This window comes from Mobula hypostoma, chromosome 6 (genome assembly GCF_963921235.1).
Source record: "Mobula hypostoma chromosome 6, sMobHyp1.1, whole genome shotgun sequence".
Lineage (NCBI taxonomy): Eukaryota > Metazoa > Chordata > Chondrichthyes > Myliobatiformes > Myliobatidae > Mobula > Mobula hypostoma.
In genome coordinates this window covers 182,521,825-182,542,145 of record NC_086102.1, presented here as the reverse complement: position 1 = coordinate 182,542,145, position 20,321 = coordinate 182,521,825, and the positions used below count along the sequence as shown (strand labels likewise).

Below are 20,321 nucleotides of genomic sequence, written 5' to 3'. Positions count from 1 at the left end.
AAGGTGTAGGGTTCTTCTCCTGGTGCAGAGGGAAGTGCCGAACGGGGAGGGAGTGGTGAGGAAACTCAATTCCTGTAGTATTTAATATAAAACAGGAGAGCGCCATGTGACTGACAACAGCGCTAGACCAGTATGGAAATCATTAACCATGAACGTAAAGAATGAAAAGATGTGGAACGCTTTATTCTTGTGAATATTTTATTATGAATAGTTAATTTTGCTTTAGCGTTTCTGTCGAGAGCGGAAACGGGCTGCGAGGAGATTCCCTGCGAGAACCTTTTGCTTCGAGTTTCACATGGGCCAATAAAAAGTGAAGTTTAAGCGGAACTCCCATTGTGGGAGGGGACAGAGATAGGGTGGGGGCTCTGATCGTTTATCTCCGGAGATTCCGGAGTCGCCTTTGCAGTAGCCATTGTGTGAGTCTGTGGGACAGGTGATAGCAGGTAAGATCAGGTACGTTTGGTACCGGGATACTAATGAAATTGCAACTAATGAAATGAAGTAAGGATACAGGATCAGGCGGTGTGTTGTAGCGGCTGATGTGGGAGCTGATGAGACCATTGCGATTCGTGATGACCACATCTGCAACAAGTTTGGGTAAATTTATTATCAAAGTACATATCGTCACCATATGCAATTCTGAGCTCCTCTCTGTATCGCACACATAATCCTGTATATTTCAATTAGGTCACCTCACAGCCTCCTATGCATCGATAAAACGTGCCCAACCTGGGTCGAGGTTTTTCTGTTCATCAACCCTGTCTAGTGCCTGACCACTTATTGTACATGTCAAACCCTTATTTGACTTTTCAAAAACGTCATGTTGAAGTTATCAGCGTTAAGTTCTACGTGCCTGGGTTTATAAGAAATGAGTGATAAGGAAAGATTAAGTAGGTTAGGAATTTATTCCTTGTAATGTACAAGGTAGAGGGGAGATTTGATAGAGGTACATAAAATTATGAGGGGTAGCGATAGGGTAAACGCAAGCTGGCTTTTTCCATTGAGGTTGGGTGGGACTACAATCAGAGGTCACGGGTTAAGGTTGAAAGATGAAAGGTTTAAGGGGAACATGAGGGGAAACTTCTTTGTTGAGAGGGTTGTGAGAGTGTGGAACAAGCTGCCAGCACAACTGGTGCGTGCGAGCTGGATTTCAGTGTTTATGATGGTGGGGGTATGGCGGGCTATGGTCTGGGTTCAGGTCAATGGGGGTAGGCAGTTTAAATGGTTTCGGCATGGACTGGACGGATCGAAGGGCCGCTTTCTTACCTGTACTTTTCTATGACTAAAGGGAAAAGCCAGTTAAGCTTTTGTAGCTTAACAGTGTGCTAAAGACGATGAAACATCACATTTCACAATATTGTTTCCATCGTCAGACACTTGTGCTTCATTCACGAAAGACTCCCGATCAGGCAAGTCACTTCTTAGTTTGAGAATTCATCACCATATCTATATTTCCCTTACAGTAGGATCTAATCTTACCAATAAACTACATCAAATTTTCTGGACTCTTGTGTTCCCCAGTGCACTTGTTGAACCTCAGAATTATTTTTCAATGACTTCACACAATTGAAATAGTTTCTGAAATGCTGCATGTTTTTCTCGAGTTTCAGAAATGCTTGGCTATCTGATTCTGTCGCTGGTGCTTTGCTTCCTGTACTGGCGGTACAGAGACAGGAAACAGATAACAAATATATTTGAGAAGCACGTGTACATCACAGGCTGTGACTCTGGCTTTGGAAATCTTCTGGCCCAGCGTCTGGACCAGCAGGGATTCCACGTTCTGGCTGCCTGTTTTACTGAGAAGGGTGCTGAAGAACTGAAGAGCAGGACATCATCGAGACTCAAAACAATTCAACTTGATGTTACCAAGTCTGAGAGCATTGAGAAGGCGGCAGAATTTGTAAAATCAGAGGTAAAGGGAAAAGGTAATTTAAATTTAAACCTTCAGCTTTGCCATATAGAAATTGTCAATTCTTAGATCGGGGTCGCCAACCTTTTTGCCTCTGTGGGCTGGATCACGTATTAATGAGCGGACAGTTGGCCAGATAAATGCCATTAAAAATTTTGAAATTTTGGAATTATCCATTTAAATACATCTAGTTATGTTTTGCCTCAAATTAGTGAATAACACATGCTAGAAAACCATTTGTGCTTAACCAAGGTTGCTAATTAGTAATCACAGAACTCAGTTTAGTTTTTTTGTCCCACCATTGCTGGTGCCCCATCAGTTGTGATGCCAATTAGCTTCGACACATTAAGTTTCATTTTTGACATCATTTTCAGCAAAGCTTCAAAAATGTCTGCTCCAGTAACCGTAGCCTTCATAGGAATTAATTGAATAAACCCCTCAAAAATTTGAAAAGTTGAGGTCAGTCCTCGCACAAACACCGCAAGTTGAGCAGTGTCTCTCAAGTCTGTCCTCTCATCAAGCGCAATTGAAAAAAAAATGCAATTCGTTGCAGGCATCCCTTAAACAACTTTTCACATCTGCTGACATTTCTTCAACTCGCCGGGTGATCGTTCTTGCTGACAGGATGATAGCTGCAAATAAAGATTTATTTTCAGGACAAACAATAGCCACCACTGCCAGTAAGCACTCTTTGACAAACTCTCCATTTGTAAAAGGCTTCATCTTTTCTGCAATACGTTTTGAGACTTTGTAGCTGGCACGGGTAGCTCCTCCATTTTCACTGCTTTTACAGCACTCAGCGTCTTCCTTCCTGCGTTTTGCATTCATTGCCGTTGGAATTTTTTTGATTGTATTTCAAAACGCGAGTTATTCAACAAGTATCGTAGCACATGTAAATATCTGGATATTTAGCGTGGATTTCTTGTTAAAACACAGTGACGTTGTTTCTGTTTACAAATTTGAATGATCCCATCTGAAAACCTGTGCATGCACGGAGAGTATCTAATACATATTAATAAGGTAGTCTGCCTTCCCGATATTCGTATATACCAGTGTTTGGTTTGGAACCAAACGGAACCTGGGTCCAGTGTAACAGGACGCCATGCATGTCCATCAGTTGGTTGTGTGAAACACTCAGAATAAGGAAACACTGCTCGCTGGCCAGATAAGCATAGTATCTCAATATTTACTTGCGGGCCAGTCAAAATACCTTTGTGGGCCAGATCTGGCCCGCGGGCCGTAGGTTGCCAACCCCTGTCTTAGATCATATTGCTTAATGTGAACTGTCCCTGTTTCTCAAATAAAGAGGGTCTAATCTGTTCTGTCGTGGGTTACTAAGAACAAACCATATTCTGGAAGAATTAAAACTAGAACGTTTATTTACAACAGCAAACAGCAAGTACATCTTTAACATACAGTTTCTAGATCATTCTCTCATTTCCGCGCATGCTCATAACTCTTTCCAATCACGTTCTTGCACGTGATGTCACCACATCTTCCTTTCCTTAAAAAGAAAAACAATTAGCAACATTAAACAAACAGAAGCATCATTTAACATTTCTCGAACAGTCTCTCTGGGGGTTTAAGAACATAAGTAGACCTTCTAAGTGGTTAACACAGTTCTTGTGTTTCGTTGTTATTTCCTTGTTTCGTCCGGTCTGCAACAGTTAAGTAAAACTCTGAAGTTGGCTGTTTCTTAAAGTCTTTGAGAAGAAATTGCAATTCATCCATTAACTGTGTAATTTCTTTTTTATGCTGAGACTTCATCATTTCAATAAAACTTCTCAATTCCTTCACTTGTGCTTTCACTTCTTCAATTGGATCCTGATTCTTGTCACTCTTTGGCTTCAGATCCGTATTGTACTGTACCGGCAAGTTTAGCCTCTGTCCATTGTATTCTGACTCTGTATCACTGTCCAGGCCTAAGACTCTTTTTACCAAATTCAGGCAGATAAACCCAATATTGACTGTACATTTTTTGGCACTACCACAAATGAAAGTATGTGCTCAATATTTTTGTGTGATACTTTTTCCGCACATGTTCCTTTAACTGGAATGTCTGCACCTGAATACCCAGTCACTTTTATATTTGTCTGATGTAACTTTGGTCTTGGCTTTAATGCATTAAACTCAGATTCTGCAAGAACATTTACTTGTACTCCAGTATCTAATTTAAACAGAATAATATTTCGGTTCACTTGCAATGGCAAAGTCCACTCATTCTTACTTGTTTGTTTTCACAAAGCACATCTATATAAAACTACTCACATACATTTTCAAGCACAGCATTTACGTGCTTTATTTCCGTTTTACTTCTGCAACAGCATTAAAAATGATTACTCTTACCACAGTTGTTGCACATTTTCCAATAGGCTGGACACTTTTTAGGTCAGTGCTCCCGCCCACAGTGATCACAAAGTTTTTTCCTTTCAGATGACATCTTGTTCTCTGTCGGTTTCGTTGCCGTTTTATTATTTTTTCTAATATGTTTGTGAACAACATGAAGGTTGCAATTCTCAATAAAAAGTTCGTTAGCCTGTGACGTCACCGACTCAGGAGCTTTGCAGAGTGCCACAGCTTTTTCCAAATTCAAATCTAGTTCTAATAGTCTTTCTCTCAGACCATTATCCAGAATGCTGCAAACAGTTCTGTCTTTAATGAGAGACTCTGTAAACTCTGCAAACTTGCATCTTTTACTGTGGTTTCTCAACTCCCTAACAAATTGATCAATCGTTTGACCAGGTCTCTGCCGACATTAGAAAAAATTGTAGCAGTCATACGTCACATCACACTTCGGTATACAAAATGCTTCAAATTTGTTGATTAACACTTTTAGATTCAAATTATCTACATTTTCTCATCCCCTATTACGTGGAGTAGGATCGCTGCTTTCATTTTTTCTGTTTTATTTTATGCTCCGATCACCGATAAATAAATTTCAAAATGCTGTTTAAATCTTTTCCAATTTTCAGCTACGTTTCCAGTCAGCTGAAGCGTTGATGGGGATTACAGAACTTCCATTTTTAAAGCTGTTAGCAAACAACGAAAAAGTTTGTGCTCTTTTTGTTCGATTATCTTCACTTCTGCCGTGTTAGCGAAACGAATTATTCTTCCAGACCGACTTCTGACACCATGTTGTGTTCTTTACACGTATCGTGGGTTACTAAGAACAAACCATATTCTGGAAGAATTAAAGCTAGAACTTTTATTTACAACAGCAAGTACGTCTTTAACATACAGTTTCTAGATCATTCTCTCATTTCTACGCATGCTCATAACTCTGTCCAATCATGTTCTTACACATGACAGGTGATATCACCATATGTTTAAAAATGTAAAGCAGTAAATGTGTTTTGAAAATCTTCAGTAATCAAATCAGTTTTAATATCACTGGCTTTTGTTGATAAATTTGTCAATTTTCTGGCAGTAGTACAGTGCAATACCAAATAGAGAAGATAAAAAAGTGTTAAGGTGTTCTACAAAACAAAATGCTGGAGGAACTCAGCAGACCAAGCAGCATCTATGGAAATGAATAAACAGTTGGCGTTTTGCCCCTAGACCCTTCTTCAGGACTGGAAAGGAAGGGGAGAATTCAGAGTAAGAAGATAGAAGGAAGGAAGATGTGCAAGGTGGCCGATGATAATTGAAACTGGGAGAGTGGGAGGGAGTGGGAAGTTGATTGGTAAAAGAGATAAAGGGTAGCCATCACATTTGCTTCAGAACTGAAAAGGCATACAGTAATATTCCATATTTGTAAATTCTCTATTTGAAGGGGCTTTTATATATAAATATAAAATACACATACACATAGAGCCAGGGTGTATAAGACTTTTGCACAGTACTGTATTTCTCAACATGGAGCAGGGAGCAAGTATGTAAATCTGGCAAGAGCAAATAGGAATGGCGACAGTGGGGCGCCGAGGGAGGGGAGTGGGTCAGGCAACAGAGAAATTATGCCGGGGTAGAGGTGGTCTGGGTGCAGACACACTCCACCCTGAGACATGAGACAAGGTCATTTGATTCTAAACAGTTTGCTTATTGATCATTACAGACTGTCTTTTTGGTGCTCATCTACGCTTGTCCATTAGTACCTCCCAAACACAGCCAGCATGCTTATAGGAACACCATTGACTCGAAATCACACACATTCTGCCTTGGAAATATGTTGCCACTTCCACATCATTGAATCTAAACCCTGCAACTTGCAACCAACATACATATCTTCAACCGATATACAACAGTTCAAGCAGATGGTTCTCCATATCTTTATGAAGGGGATATCAATTTGGAAGGCAAATGCTAGCCTTTCAAGTGAAACCCATGTATCATAATAGCAACAAAAAATGAAAAGGCAGCTTAAAAGGCTTGGGACAGGCATGTTCATGGAATTAATCCTGTGTGTAAAATTCAATATGAATTCCATAGGACATAGGAGCAGAATTTGGCCATGTAGCCCACTGGGTCTGCTCTGTTATTCCATCAATGCTGATCCATTTCCCTCTCAGCCCCAACCTCCTGCCTTCTCCCCATAACCTTTCATGCCCTGACTAATCAAGAATGCACCAACCTTTGCCTTAAATATATCCAACCACTTGGCCTTCACAGCCGCCCATGACAATAAATTCCACGGATTCACCACCCTCTGGTTAAAGAAATTCCTCCCCACCTTCATCCTAAATGTATAGCGCTCTATTCTGAGGCTGTGCCTTCTGGCCCTAGGCTCCCCCACCATTGGACGAAGTGAAGGTGTTGCATTTTAGAAGGTCAAACGCAAGAGGAAAGTAAATGGTAGGAGCATTGCGGTGACTAGTGGGGTACCGCAAGGCTCAGTGCTGGGACCCCAGTTGTTTACAATATATATTAATGACTTGGATGAGGGAATTAAATGCAGCATCTCCAAGTTTGCGGATGACACGAAGCTGGGTGGCAGTGTTAGCAGTGAGGAGGATGCTAAGAGGATGCAGGGTGACTTGGATAGGTTGGGTGAGTGGGCAAACTCATGGCAGATGCAATTTAATGTGGATAAATGTGAAGTTATCCACTTTGGTGGCAAAAATAGGAAAACAGATTATTATCTGAATGGTGGCCGATTAGGAAAAGGGGAGGTGCAACGAGACCTGGGTGTCATTATACACCAGTCATTGAAAGTGGGCATGCAGGTACAGCAGGCGGTGAAAAAGGCGAACGGTATGCTGGCATTTATAGCGAGAGGATTCGAGTACAGGAGCAGGGAGGTACTACTGCAGTTGTACAAGGCCTTGGTGAGACCACACCTGGAGTATTGTGTGCAGTTTTGGTCCCCTAATCTGAGGAAAGACATCTTTGCCATAGAGGGAGTACAAAGAAGGTTCACCAGATTGATTCCTGGGATGGCAGGTCATTCATATGAAGAAAGACTGGATGAACTGGGCTTGTACTCGTTGGAATTTAGAAGATTGAGGGGGGATCTGATTGAAACGTATAAGATCCTAAAGGGATTGGACAGGCTAGATGCGGGAAGATTGTTCCCGATGTTGGGGAGGTCAAGAACGAGGGGTCACAGTTTGAGGATAGAGGGGAAGCCTTTTAGGACCGAGGTTAGGAAAAACTTCTTCACACAGAGAGTGGTGAATCTGTGGAATTCTCTGCCACAGCAAACTGTTGAGGCCAGTTCATTAGCTATGTTTAAAAGGAAGTTAGATATGGCCCTTGTGGCTACAGGGGTCAGGGGGTATGGAGGGAAGGCTGGGTTCTGAGTTGGATGATCAGCCATGATCATAATAAATGGCGGTGCAGGCTCGAAGGGCCGAATGGCCTACTCCTGCACCTATTTTCTATGTTTCTATGTTTCTATTAAGGACACAGGCTTTCAGTTGGATTTTGGGGTGCAGCTGCATAACTCCCTAAAAGTGGCAACATGGGTGGATGAGATGGTAAAGATAGCAGAAGGGCATTGAGTGTACAAATTGGGAGTTCATGTTGAAGCATGTAAAACAGTAGTTGGGTCACATTTGGAGTATTAAGTGCAGCAACTATATTTCATTAGAAGGTCGAGGAGAATTGTTTGTCACCCAGAACACTCACAAATGTCTACAAATGTACCATGGAAAGCATTCTAACTGGTTCCATCACTGTCTGGTATTGGGGTGGGGGGGGGGGTCTACTGCACAGGATTGAAACAAGCTGCAAAGAGTTGTGAACTTAGTCAACTCCATCATGGCACTAGACTCCGTAGTACCCAGGACACCTTCAGAGAGCAATGCCTCAAAAAGACGGCATCCATCATTAAGGACTCCCACCACCCAAGTTATGCTTCATTCTCATTCCTACCATAAGGGAGGATGTACAGAAGCCTGAAGGCACACAATCAATGATTCAGGAGCATGCAAATATACAGATATTACTACTGCCAATTCCATGCCTTTCCAATCCTCTCTGCAACTGAAAACCAATTTATTTTCTCATTGACCTACGTCTGATGAAGGGTCTTTGATCTGAAGCATTAACTCTGTTACAGTTTGCACGGATGTTTTCATAAGACCATAAAGAATAGGAGCAGAATTAGGCCATTCATCCTATTGAGTCTAAGGGGATGTCATGTTATCCTCCTGTGCTCTGCCTCCAAAGGCAGGAGATCCACGGTGGTGTAGTGTTTAGCACAGCACTTTACAATACGGTTGACCCTGGTTCAGTTCCCGCCTCTGCTTGTAAGAGTTTCTACGTACTCGCCGTGTACATGTGGGTTTCTTGGTGACTCCATTTCCTCTCACGATCCAAGGAAGTACTGGTTGGTAGGTTAATTGGTCATTGTAAATTGTCCTGTGATTAGGCTCGGGTTAAATCGGGGGAGTTCTGAGTGGCGTGGGTTTAAGGGGCGCAAGGGACTGTTCACACTCTATCTCAATAAATGAATCCTTTGTTAGACATGGTTTCCATGCTCTTAAGAGTATTGCTGACATTTTCTGTAGGTTGATTGAATTCCGTGTTGTCTTTGGAGTGACTGTTCTGATTTGATTTCTGGTTGGTTAGGACAGAGCAGGAACAGTACATTTTGGCTCAGGTAAGTGAGTACCACAATTAAGTCAAAGTTTCATGGAAATAGTTTAAAAGGTATACAAAGAAAGAGACAAACCATCAGTTAACTGACTCTAATTAGGAACAGCTCAGCAACAGTCTCCTGTCCCAATTAAACACCATGATGTTCCAAATAAAGAAAGGGCATCCTGGCTGTTTTCTCGATTTTCTGTTTTTATTCTTTGTGTCAAATAGGAGACTGATTAACCGATGGCTCAATTAATTGGAATCCACTGCCGTGATTAAATTTATTTCTTAGACTTTTGAATTGAATTGACTTTATTTCTTACATCTTTCATATACATGAGTAAAGATCTTTGTTACGTCTCTGTCTAAATGTGCAATTTATAGTAATTTATAACAAATAGTATATCCAACAGGACAATCAGTGTAACATAGAAGTACGATTGTATCAGCATCAATTAATTCATCTGATTGCCTGGTGGAAGGAGCTGTCCCGGAGCCTGTTGGTCCTGGCTTTTATGCTACGGTACCGTTTCCCAGATGGTAGCAGCTGGAACCGTTTGTGAGTTGGGGTGACTCGGGTCCCCAGTGATCCTTCAGGCCCTCTTAACACACCTGTCTTTCTGATTCTGGAGGGTGGAGGTACTGTTATGTCCACCCCCTCCCACCCCACCCATTTAGTTTGCTGTTTTATTTCTAGCTACGAGCTCTCAATGCCTAATTGTAAGTTTGCAGCTGTTGTTGATTACTTTTATTTGTGTTGTTGGCAACTAACCGTCATCATCAGATTGACCATTCTGAAGCAGGAAGCACTTTGTTTGGAGTCAAGGGAGTTTTGATCAATATTTGAATCCGTCTTTTGTGAGAATGCCTAAAATACTGTCTTTTCACTCAGCTGCTTGCATACTGTGATATATTGGTGATCATTAAAACAGTCTTCAAACTATAACTACACTGGGAATGGAGTCTACCTATCTGCCTAGCTTAAGGAAACGGGGAAAGCTCTTGAGTGAAGGCAGAAAAGGTGTCCCTGCATCTAGTGCGAGTCAGTTCCATTAAATTCCTGGCATCCTTTTGATCTGTGGCACTTGCAGTCTTTTGAGCGAGTGTAGTGGGTTTGGTTGATTAGACCCAAACAATCTGTGTTTCCAGGAGATGTGCTAACAAGCATACAAGAACAATAAAGTAATTTAAGCCTATTTATTTTCATAAAATAGAAAGCACAAATAAAGCACACAAAATACAAAGAGTTCAGAGCTCACGATTCTTAGATACTACTTGTTGCTGTGTCACGGGGAGCTCGGAATTTCGACTCACTCATGAAACCACCCCTGGGTCCAAGCTCTGATCGTGACTTCCAGTCAGTGCAAAGTACAAAAAATCAGTGAAAGGCACCCCAGTAAATACAAGTGTGATAAGCATAGAGAGACCCAGAAACAGTCAAACTCTTTGATCTTTTGTTCTCATGCCTGTGTTTTATTCAAACAATATGTGTTCATTAACACAGTGTTCAGCTTATCCTTCTAAATCAATTATAATAGGCATCCGTTAGTCTCGTGAGACCATGGATTTGCGCCTTGGAAGGTTTCCGGGGCGCAGGCCTGGGCAAGGTTGTATGGAAGACCGGCAGTTGCCCATGCTGCTAGTCTCCCCACTCCACGCCACAGATGTTGTCCAAGGGAAGGGCACTAGGGTCGGTACAGCTTGGCACCGGTGTCATCGCAGAGCAATGTGTGGTTAAGTGTCTTGCTCAAGGACACAACACGCTGCCTCAGCTTAGGCTCAAACTAGCGACCTTCAGATCACTAGACTGACGCCTTAACCTCTTGGCCACGCACCAACACTTCTAAATTAATTAAACACTTTAATAGTTACTATTCATCCATTACTCCACCAAGAATTTAAATATAAGACAAGGAGCATGATGAACCTGTAACACCAGGGCAACAGCATTAACGTTTTGTATGTGGACTGCATATAAGTGTGTGTGTGTGTGTCTGTGTGTGTGTGTGTGTGTGTATATATAAAAATATAATTTTTTTTGGCTTCAATGTGGGTTTTATGTGTGAAATCACAAGACACTATTAGGGGCCAATCAATTATAATAAAGGGTAATCTGACATTAAATCTTTTTTTTGTTCATTTCAACAATTATAGGACTCTGGGGGCTGGTTAACAATGCTGGCATCACGAACACCAGTGCACCTATTGACTGGCTTATGATAGATGATTTCAGAGCTGTGTTGAATGTCAACCTGGTTGGACTTATTGAGGTCACACTAAGTGTACTTCCACTGATAAAGCGGGCACAAGGCAGAATAGTGAATATTGCAAGTGTATTTGGAAGGATCAGCCCTGTAAGTGGACCATATTGCATCTCTAAATTTGGTGTAGAAGCCTTCAATGACAGTCTCAGGTGAGTTTGAAATGAAGATGCTCTCCTTGATACTTCTGTTTATGTATTAACATAATAGAGTAGAGTTCTTTTAATCTGGCATTTTGTTTTTTGGGAATCCTGGTGGTTCACTATCCGACTTGCTCCTGCTTCTGAATATTAGCCAGGAACTGAGAGTGAGCCCTGAGCCAAGACCTGGTACCAGGGCTTGGGGACCAGAGCACCAGGGGCCAGGAAATTTGTCATCTTTGCGGCTGGAGTCAGGGACCAGAGTGCTTGTATATTTCCTCTTCCCTTTAGACTCTATGGTAGTGATGGGGGAAGAAGGAAATGGCTGATGAACTGAATGGGTATTTTGCATCAGTCTTCACTGTAGAAGACACTAGCAGTATGTCAGAGATTTGAGAATGGCAGGGGATAGAAGTGAGTGAAGTTGTCATTACTAAGGAGAAAGTTCTTGGGAATCTGAAAGGTCTGAAGGTAGCTAAGTTACCTGGACCAGATGGTATATACCCCAGCATTCTGAAAGAGGTAGCTGAAGAGATTCTGGAGGCATTGCTAATGATCTTTCAGGAACCAATTGATTCTGGCATGGTTTTGGAGGAATGGAAAAATGCAAATGTCACTCCACTCTTCCAGAAGGGAGGAGGGAGAACAATGGAAACTGTAGGCCAGTTAGTCTGACATCAGTGGTTGGGAAGATGTTGGAGTTGATAATCTTAAGGATGTAGTTTCAGTGTAGTTGGAAACACATGATAAAATAGGCTGAAGTCAGCATGGTGTCCTTAGGTGAAAAACTGCCCTGACAAATCTGTTGGAATTCTTTGAAGAAATAACAAGCAGGATAGATAAAGGAGAATTGGTGGATGTTGAATACTTGGATTTTCTGAAAGCCTTTAACAAGTTGCCGCACATGTGGCTGCTTCAGAAGCTAAGAGCCCATGGTATTACAGGAAAGATACTCGTGTGGATAAAGCAGTGGTTGATTGGCAAGAGGGAAATAGTGGGAATAATGTAAAAGGAGAGAAAATTTGAGGTGCAAAGGGCCTTGGGAGTCCTCATGCAAGATTCCATAAAGGTTAATTTTTTATTTGAGTTTGTGGTAAGGATGGAAAATGTAATGTTCACATATATTTTGAGAGGACTAGAATATAAAGCAAGGATGTAACTGAGGTTTTATAAAACATTGGTGAGGCCTCACTTGGTGTACTGTGAGCAGTTTTAAGCCCCTTATCTAAGATAAAATTTGCTGATATTGGAGAGGGTTCAAAGAAGGATGACAAAAATGATTCTGGGATTGAAAGGTTTGTCATATGAGGAGTGTTTGCTGGCTTCAGATGTCTATTCACTGAAATTCAGAAGATTAAGGGGTGATCTCATTGAAACATTGATTGTTGAAGGGCCTGGACAGGAAGTATGCGGAGGCGTTTCCTGTGGTGGAGGAGTCTAAGACTAGAGGACACAGCCTCAGAATAGAGGAACGTCCATTTACAACAGAGATGAGGAGGAATTTCATTAGCCAGAGAGTGGTTAATCTGTGAAATTCATTGCCTCATATGGCTGTGGAGGCCAGATCGCTGGGAACACTTAAGACAGAAATCTCAACAGAAATAGCGACTGTACACCTTTCCATAGATGCTGGCTGGCCTGCTGTGTTCCTCAGGAATTTTGTGTGTGTTACCTACTTATTCAACCTTCTTTTTAATGAACATCATTTTGTATTTTATTTTCATTTTTAATCTTTACTCTTTGTAAATCACCTGGAATTACATCTTCTGTAGGAAAGATGCTCTATAACTTTGTTATTATTATTATTATTATTACTTCATAAAAGATTGACTGGGTCCCCTCATAGTCTATCATTTAAAGCAGCTTGAACATTATAATACATAAAATAAAAAAGGACAAAGTAAACAAAAGCCGGTAGATAAAAGTTCATAACAACATGATGGTTTTAATTTGTAATTTTGCAGGAGAGATGTGAAGTGTTTTGGAGTGAAAGTAGCTTGTATTGAGCCAGGTTTTTTCAAAACATCCTTGACTAATATGGACTACATAGTGCAGCAAATGAACAGGCTGTGGAGTAGGTTACCACCAGACGTACAAGAAGAATATGGGCATGATTTCACAGATAAAGGTTAGTTGTTTTTATCTTACATATATTTAGATGTTTTTAATTAAAGATATCCAATTATGAACTTGTGATCCAAATGGATACATTACCTAAAGGAAGCTTCTCTTAATAAATATTATTCATCCACTGCTATGCTTCACCTGGAGATAGCAGAATAGTGTAGAAAATGCAAAATCCATTTTTTGAGTTTTTTATGTTTATATATAAATTGTTCAAATGAATTGGTTCAATTTAATATAGAGAATGTATACAGCCTGAAATTCTTAACCTTCACAGACATTCACAAAACAATAAAACCCAAAGAATGAATGATAGAAACATCAGAAACGTAAAGCCCAGCCTCTCCTTCACACCTTCCATGCACAAGCAGCAGCTGAGGCACTGATTTCCTCTCCCTCCCCACCCCACCACCCTCCCATCATGCAAGTGTACGGGGTCTTTGTTTTATTACATTTAAAATGGCGACTTTGTTATGTTAATCTGGGGAATGCGGCTTTGTTGTGCTTTAACGCTGAAGAGAGTTTGCACTAACAGTTGTTTTACTTTAAAATGAGATAACAGGGTTCTATTAGCCAATGGGTGGTTATGTATCGTTTTGTTTTCGGATACCATGCTGTATGATATGACTGTGGACTGAGTTTTGGCGGGGAGTCAGAGGAGAGACGAGGAAGACCGCAGACGTGTGGAGAGACTCCCGTCGATCACTCAGGGTGGTCCCGAGCCGTGAGTCGACGGAATTAGGGTGGTCGTCTGAAGTCCAATTGAGCTCCAACGTAGCGCGCAAAGAACTTGGACTTTGATAAATGTTGGCGCCTTTTTTTTCATTACTTTCCTCTCTGTATCAAATGTATATTAATGTCATAGAATTAGTAATATCTGTAAAGTGTATTTGTTAAAATTTACTGGGTGTGCTGGCTGATGATTGATGTTTGTGATTGATTCGGGCGGCAACCGACCCTGTGGGGAGTGTTGAGGCGGATGCTGGGCTGGATTTCCCCGAGACATACACGAGCCAATATAACTGAATGTTACACAAGCAATAGCAAAAGCCCCCATAAAGACCCGGATCTGGAGTCCCATGAAAACCTACAGTCCATAATCAGCACTTCGGTTCCTCAGGCAGGTTTTCTCTCTCCCTCCTCCATCGAGGGAGGGGAGGAAGAGAGAGGGGCGAGAGGGAGAGAGAGAGGAGAGAGAAGAGAGAGGGAGAGAGAGAGAGAGGCTGACAGCTTGTTCCACTCTTTTACAACCCTCAGGTTCCCTCTAAACTTTTCACTTTTCACTCTTAACCCATGACCTCTGGTTGCAGTCCCACCCAACCTCAGTGGGAAAAAGACTGCTTGCATTTACCCGACATATACCCCTCCTAATTTTGTATACCAAATCTGCTCTCAATCTTTTACACTCCAAGGAATAAAGTCCTAACTCATTTAATACTTTCTTATAACTCAGGTCTTCCACACCTGGCAACATCCTTGTAAATTTTCTCTGTACTCTTTCAACCTTATTTACTGCTGTGTCTGTAGACTTTAAACTATTGACACAATAGTAGATAGTCTATAGTGACACTGATGTAAAATTTCATTTAAAAATTCCTTTTTTCCTGTATCATAGAAAATAGGCCACATTATCCCTTTCGGTGGTGTGAGTCAGGAATCTTGATTTTAAACTGTCAAAGATTTCAGAGAATGGAACCACAATTTGGAGCGTTAATACACACAGTTTCAGTAATTCTATATATCGTAATAATGCAAAATGAATGTGAGGAAGGAGTACAGATGGTCCATTCATTCTAGATTGCATGGTTGCATCCCAGTTCCTCAAACCGCCAGCCCACTAGCAGCAGCTGCATGCAGTCTCCTAGAAGGAGAGGAAGCCGATATACCCAGCATCAATTGAAGAAAAAGAATCCATTAAATTCTTCCTCAGTCACCTGGGTTACAAGAGACACGAGGAGTAATAAAATGGGATTTTATTGGAGTGAGAGGCTGGAGATATAAAAATTGAGGTCTGTCAGGGACTTCCTGTTTGATTTCAGGTAGCAAGAACCATTTCTTGGAGAAGAGGCAGGAACTCCACCTGTTTCCTCTTGTGAGAGCATACAGGTTGTTGTGTATTTCAACAATATTTGAGTAATCTTGTGTATATATTGATTGATTAAACAGTTTTGTAAAAATGTAAAACTATGGCAATTACAAATGTCATCACGCTACCACATGATGCACGTGCGCCTCGCTAAAAGTAAGCTCAGAGTTAGACCACATTTCACCAGTGTGGTGAATTTGTTACAATAGACAATAGGTGCAGGAGTAGGCCATTCAGCCCGTCGAGCCAGCACCGCCATTCACTGTAATCATGTTACCACTTGCAGCTATGGAGGCCAGGTTGCTGGGTGTATTTAAGACAGAGATTGATAGGTTCTTGATTGGACATGGCATCAAAGGTTATAAGAAGGAGGCTGGGAACTGGGTTGAGGAGGAGAAAAAAGGATCCACCATGATTGAATGGCGGAGCAAACTCGAGGGCCAGACGGCCTCATTCTGCTCCTATGTCTTGTGGTCTTGTTTCGGACTCCCAGATCTTCCTGGTTTGGAGTTACAAAACATAACACCGAGAGTGAGCCTTTACTGCACAAGTCAACAACTCATCACAAAAATTAGCAGACTCCTAGGAAAATAAAATCTATCTGAAAACACTTCACCTTTCCTTTGTGCAAACAATATGTATCTCTAATACTCTGCCATCTGTTAAATATGCAGCTTATCAATATCATAGTTGAAAAACATTTTTCTTTAAATGTACTTTTCATATTGTTTTACAGTCTCTTCAAAACTGACAACCAAAGTGGAGAAGCAATTAAACCCAGATTTGATGAAAGTGGTGTGGTGCCTGAATCATGCTCTGACTTCTCTTCATCCTCGTACTCGGTACTCTGCTGGAATCGATGCAAAGATTTTTTGGATTCCTCTCTCCTACATGCCAACTGCTATCTCTGATTTTCTGCTCAGTAGAGATAAAATCAAGCCAGCAAAAGCTCTCTTTTAGCATTGTTTTGGGATTGAGTATGATGAAGAGGAAATAGTACTAGTGACACGAATGTAAAATATGATGTGATCCCTTTCTTTCTGTATCATAGAAAACAGGCAATGTTATTCCTTTCTCTGGTGTCAGTCAGTATCTTAACTTTCAAAACTATCAAAGATTTTGGAGAATAGAATCAAAATTTGGAGTAAATTTGAGGTGTGGATTTTGAGGTGTTATCAATTAAAAGGCATTTATCACTGCTGACGTTTCAATATTCTGGTCAAAAATAAAAGGTCACAAATTGATTTATGTGTCTTTCTTGATTTTGTAGTTTGTTGTATTGTATAAATATATATTTTACAAATGTTAAGAAATGTTCCTCAGCCACCCAGTTGAATTTTTGGAAGGTAGTGAATGAATCCTTTCAAGTCTTTTTAGAGTTTACAGAGAACTGTGTAAAGAGAGCTCCCAGAAACATCCAGTGAGAGACAGTAATGATTACAGTAATGCCTGCTAATGATTAGGTCAGAGGAGAATGGCCAGACTGGTTAAGTTTACAGGACGGTGACAGTAATTCAAGTTCAGCTGGAGGGGTAGCCAATCAGGACCGAGGCAAGCAATGGACTCCTACCTAAATGTGAGCAGTCCCAGAGAGAAACACCAAAAACTCTGCACTGAGAATGTTACCTCGACTGCTGATGAAATGCCTGCAGGCTAATTGCAAAGTGAAAACAGATCTCTACAAAGTGATCTAAATTAATTACAAATATAAAACATAAATAACTGATTGCGTAAGTATTCACCCCTCCCCCTTAACATGAGACACCAAGTAATCACTGGTGCTGTCAATTGGTTTTGGAAGTCACAGAGCTGGTTAAATGGAGATTTGTTTTTGGAGGCCTGTATGCAGTCAAGGTGTTTCAATTGATTGTTGTGAAAATACACTGGTCTCTGGAAGGGTCAACTATTGGTGAGTCAGTATCCTGGGGAAAAACTACACCATGAAGACAAAAGAACACTCTAAACAACTCTGTGAAAAGGTTATTGAAAAGCACAAGTCAGGAGTTGGATACAATAAAATTTTCAAGTCACTGAATATCAAAAAAAAAAGCCAAATTAAACCCACCGATTCAATGTTGTAAAACAATAAAAGATGAAAACTCCCGGTGCGGGGGAGGGGGCGAATACTTTTGGTGGGCACTGTTTATGACCTTTGCAGATTACTGTATGCTCACGGTATACCTATGCCCACACAATCTTTCTCTTTGAAGATTCTTTTCATTTTCTGACAGGAACCCAAAGTATAGACAATGTTTGGTGGAAAAAAAGACAGAACAAATAACTATTTATATATCTGTAATTCATTGTTAAACCTAGTCAGAAGCAAATCCATAATAATGCTTTGTGATTATTCTCTGATGACCGTTCCCTCTGAAAGGAAGCTTGTAGGCTCTGGAAAGTGTTTGAAATCTGTGGCCAAAAAAAACCAGCTCATTCAATTTTTAAACATAAGTGATTGTTTCTGCAGATGATGGATATCCAGAGTAGTACACATGAAATGCTGCAGGAACTCAGCAGGACAGGCAGTATCTTTGGAAAAGAAATGAACAGTCAATTATCTTAACACTTACAAAGTTCAAAATAATGTGCAAAATTAAACATTAAAAATTAAAATATTTGGTCAGAACAATGTCACTGGAGATCACATTGATCCCCCATCCACTGATGGCTTGTAATTCATCTCCAGTAAATCATTATAATGCCACTGTTAATAAGTACAAGACCAGTAGGATTCTGTACATAATATCACGGTGATGGGCACGTGGCCAAGTAGTTAAGGCATTGGACTAGTGACCTGAAGGTCAGGAGTTCGAGCCCCAGCCGAGGGAACGTGTTGTGTCCTTGAGCAAGGCACTTAATCACACATTGCTCTGCGACGACACTGGTGCCAAGCTGTATGGGTCCTAATGCCCTTCCCTCGGACAGCATTGGTGTCGTGGAGAGGGGAGACTTGCAGCATGGGCAACTGCTGGTCTTCCATTCAACCTTGCCCAGGCCTGTGCTCTGGAGAGTGAAGACTTTCCAGGCGCAGATCCATGGTCTTGCAAGACTGACGGATGCCTTTAAAATCACAGTGAAAACAGAAACAAATCCAAAGTTCAAAGAAAGTATCCACCTCATCTTTTAGAGAACAAAGTGCCACGCTGAAGTGAAAATAAATGTTTAAAAATCTGACAGATATTGAAGGATTCGGGGATATGTTGGCCAGGAAAAGCAGAAAGTGGTAGGGTGAGTGTGGAGAGAAACACGTTGGTAAAAGTTGTAAGGAGATAGAACGCAATGCGGAGAGTGGATAGTGATAACATTAGCACTCAAATAGCTGGATATGGAGAGGAGGGAGAAATGGTTTAATGAGAGGGAAAGATAAAAAGACTGTAAAAAATATCCAGCAATAAAAATTTTCCCTCCTCCGCCCTACTTCAGCCTATCATTTTCCCACGGTCCCCCCCTGCTTCCTTTCCTTCTATGGTCATCTCTTCTCTCCTGTTAGATTTCTTCATATCCAGTCCTTTCCATCCACCTAGCTTCACCTATCATTTTCTAGCAATCCTCCGTCCCCTCTCTCTGCCTTTTGTATTCCAGCGTCTTCCCTCTTCCTTTCCAGTTCTGAAGAAGGGTGCCAGCCCAAAACGTCAACTGTTTATTCATTTCCATAGATGCTGCCTGACCAGCTGAGTTCTTCAACCATTTTGTGTGTGTTGATTAAGAGTCTGTGAAGCTTATAGCAGGAGAGAATGAGACTGAGGAGTGCAAGTGTGAGAGAGAGCAGTGTAAAGTGTGAGAGAGAGAGCAGTGTAAAGCAATGCTGGAAGACTGAGAGATGCCACAACATCCTTGCATGTGGTTTAACTAGAAAAGTAGTTTTCACTCTGTATTGCCTCGTAAAACCTTCTATGGCATAAACAGCAAGAGTTAGACATTCACAGCAAAGTTACAACTGCCTTTCAACCGGTCATTAATGCAAAGGATGTGGATTGGATGCAAAGTTTTACTACCTAATGCTGCTGCCATTTAGGACAGTAATAAAGTTCCTCCATCTCTTGCTGGTGTTCAGGGTTTTCTTCATAATGTCAGTAGCTTCTTCTCGTTTCACGACTGTCAGCCATGCAAGTCCTGGGTGGAGACTCAGGAATACTGTCGCACTCAGATGTAGAAGGATTCTTCATTGCTGGTTTTGTAACAATTGTAGGCCGTATCTCGGGTAATGATGAGTTTGAGTACAGAGAGGAAATTAAGAACCTGGTGGCATGGAGCGAAGACAATAACCTATCCCTCAACGTCAGCAAGACGAAGGAATTGGTTGTTGACTTCAGAAGGATGAGTGGACCGCACAACCCGATCTACATCGGTGGTGCGCAAGTGGAACAGGTCAAAAGCTTTAAGTTCCTCGGGGTCAATATCACAAATGACCTGACTTGGTCCAACCAAGCAGAGTCCACTACTTAGTTTATCCACCACAGCCCATTTCAATGCCAGGAACTCCAATTTGTGCATGGGATAGTTTCTCTCAGAGGGTGACAGGCTCCGGCTGACAAATGCGACAGGTCTCAATCCTGTCCCCGATCCTGATTCAGAACACCGCCTAAGCCCTCTCTGCTGGCATCTGTGTGCAATACATACGGCAACCATGGGTCTGCAAATTCAGCACAGCCGTTTTCATCAGAAGCTCCTTCAGCAACTTCACATTTTGCAGCCCATCTCACTCCAAAATGCTCCAAAGGGCTAAGGTAATCTTTACCATCCTCTCCTTTGTTCCTCTCTTTCTTCCCCAAGGGAGGGTA

General features: G+C 41.4%; 1 protein-coding gene across 6 annotated transcripts; it reads left to right on the top strand.

Moving 5' to 3' along the window:
• Window positions 1-362: 362 nt before the first annotated feature.
• On the top strand, window positions 363-16,778 carry LOC134348653 (retinol dehydrogenase 7-like). Of its 6 annotated transcripts, none has more exons than XM_063052387.1 (5): window positions 363-443; window positions 1,611-1,925; window positions 11,084-11,342; window positions 13,295-13,458; window positions 16,277-16,778. In XM_063052387.1, the coding sequence occupies exons 2-5, from the start codon at window positions 1,613-1,615 to the stop codon at window positions 16,498-16,500; spliced, it is 960 nt and encodes a 319-aa protein (XP_062908457.1). In that variant the 5' UTR covers window positions 363-443; window positions 1,611-1,612; the 3' UTR covers window positions 16,501-16,778. The 6 variants fall into 6 exon arrangements, with proteins under 6 accessions (XP_062908457.1, XP_062908455.1, XP_062908458.1 ...); XM_063052385.1 differs by having other exon boundaries at window positions 381-443; window positions 1,605-1,925; XM_063052388.1 differs by having other exon boundaries at window positions 388-453.
• The last annotated feature ends 3,543 nt before the right edge of the window (window positions 16,779-20,321 follow it).

Bases quoted from the DNA above. Each gene is read 5' to 3' on its own strand.
- LOC134348653 (XM_063052383.1), top strand. From the start codon at position 540: ATGTGGGAGCTGATGAGACCATTGCGATTCGTGATGACCACATCTGCA. The intron at 11,343-13,294 runs GTGAGTTTGAAA...GTAATTTTGCAG, and splicing joins GCCTTCAATGACAGTCTCAG to GAGAGATGTGAAGTGTTTTG. The intron at 13,459-16,276 runs GTTAGTTGTTTT...ATTGTTTTACAG, and splicing joins GCATGATTTCACAGATAAAG to TCTCTTCAAAACTGACAACC.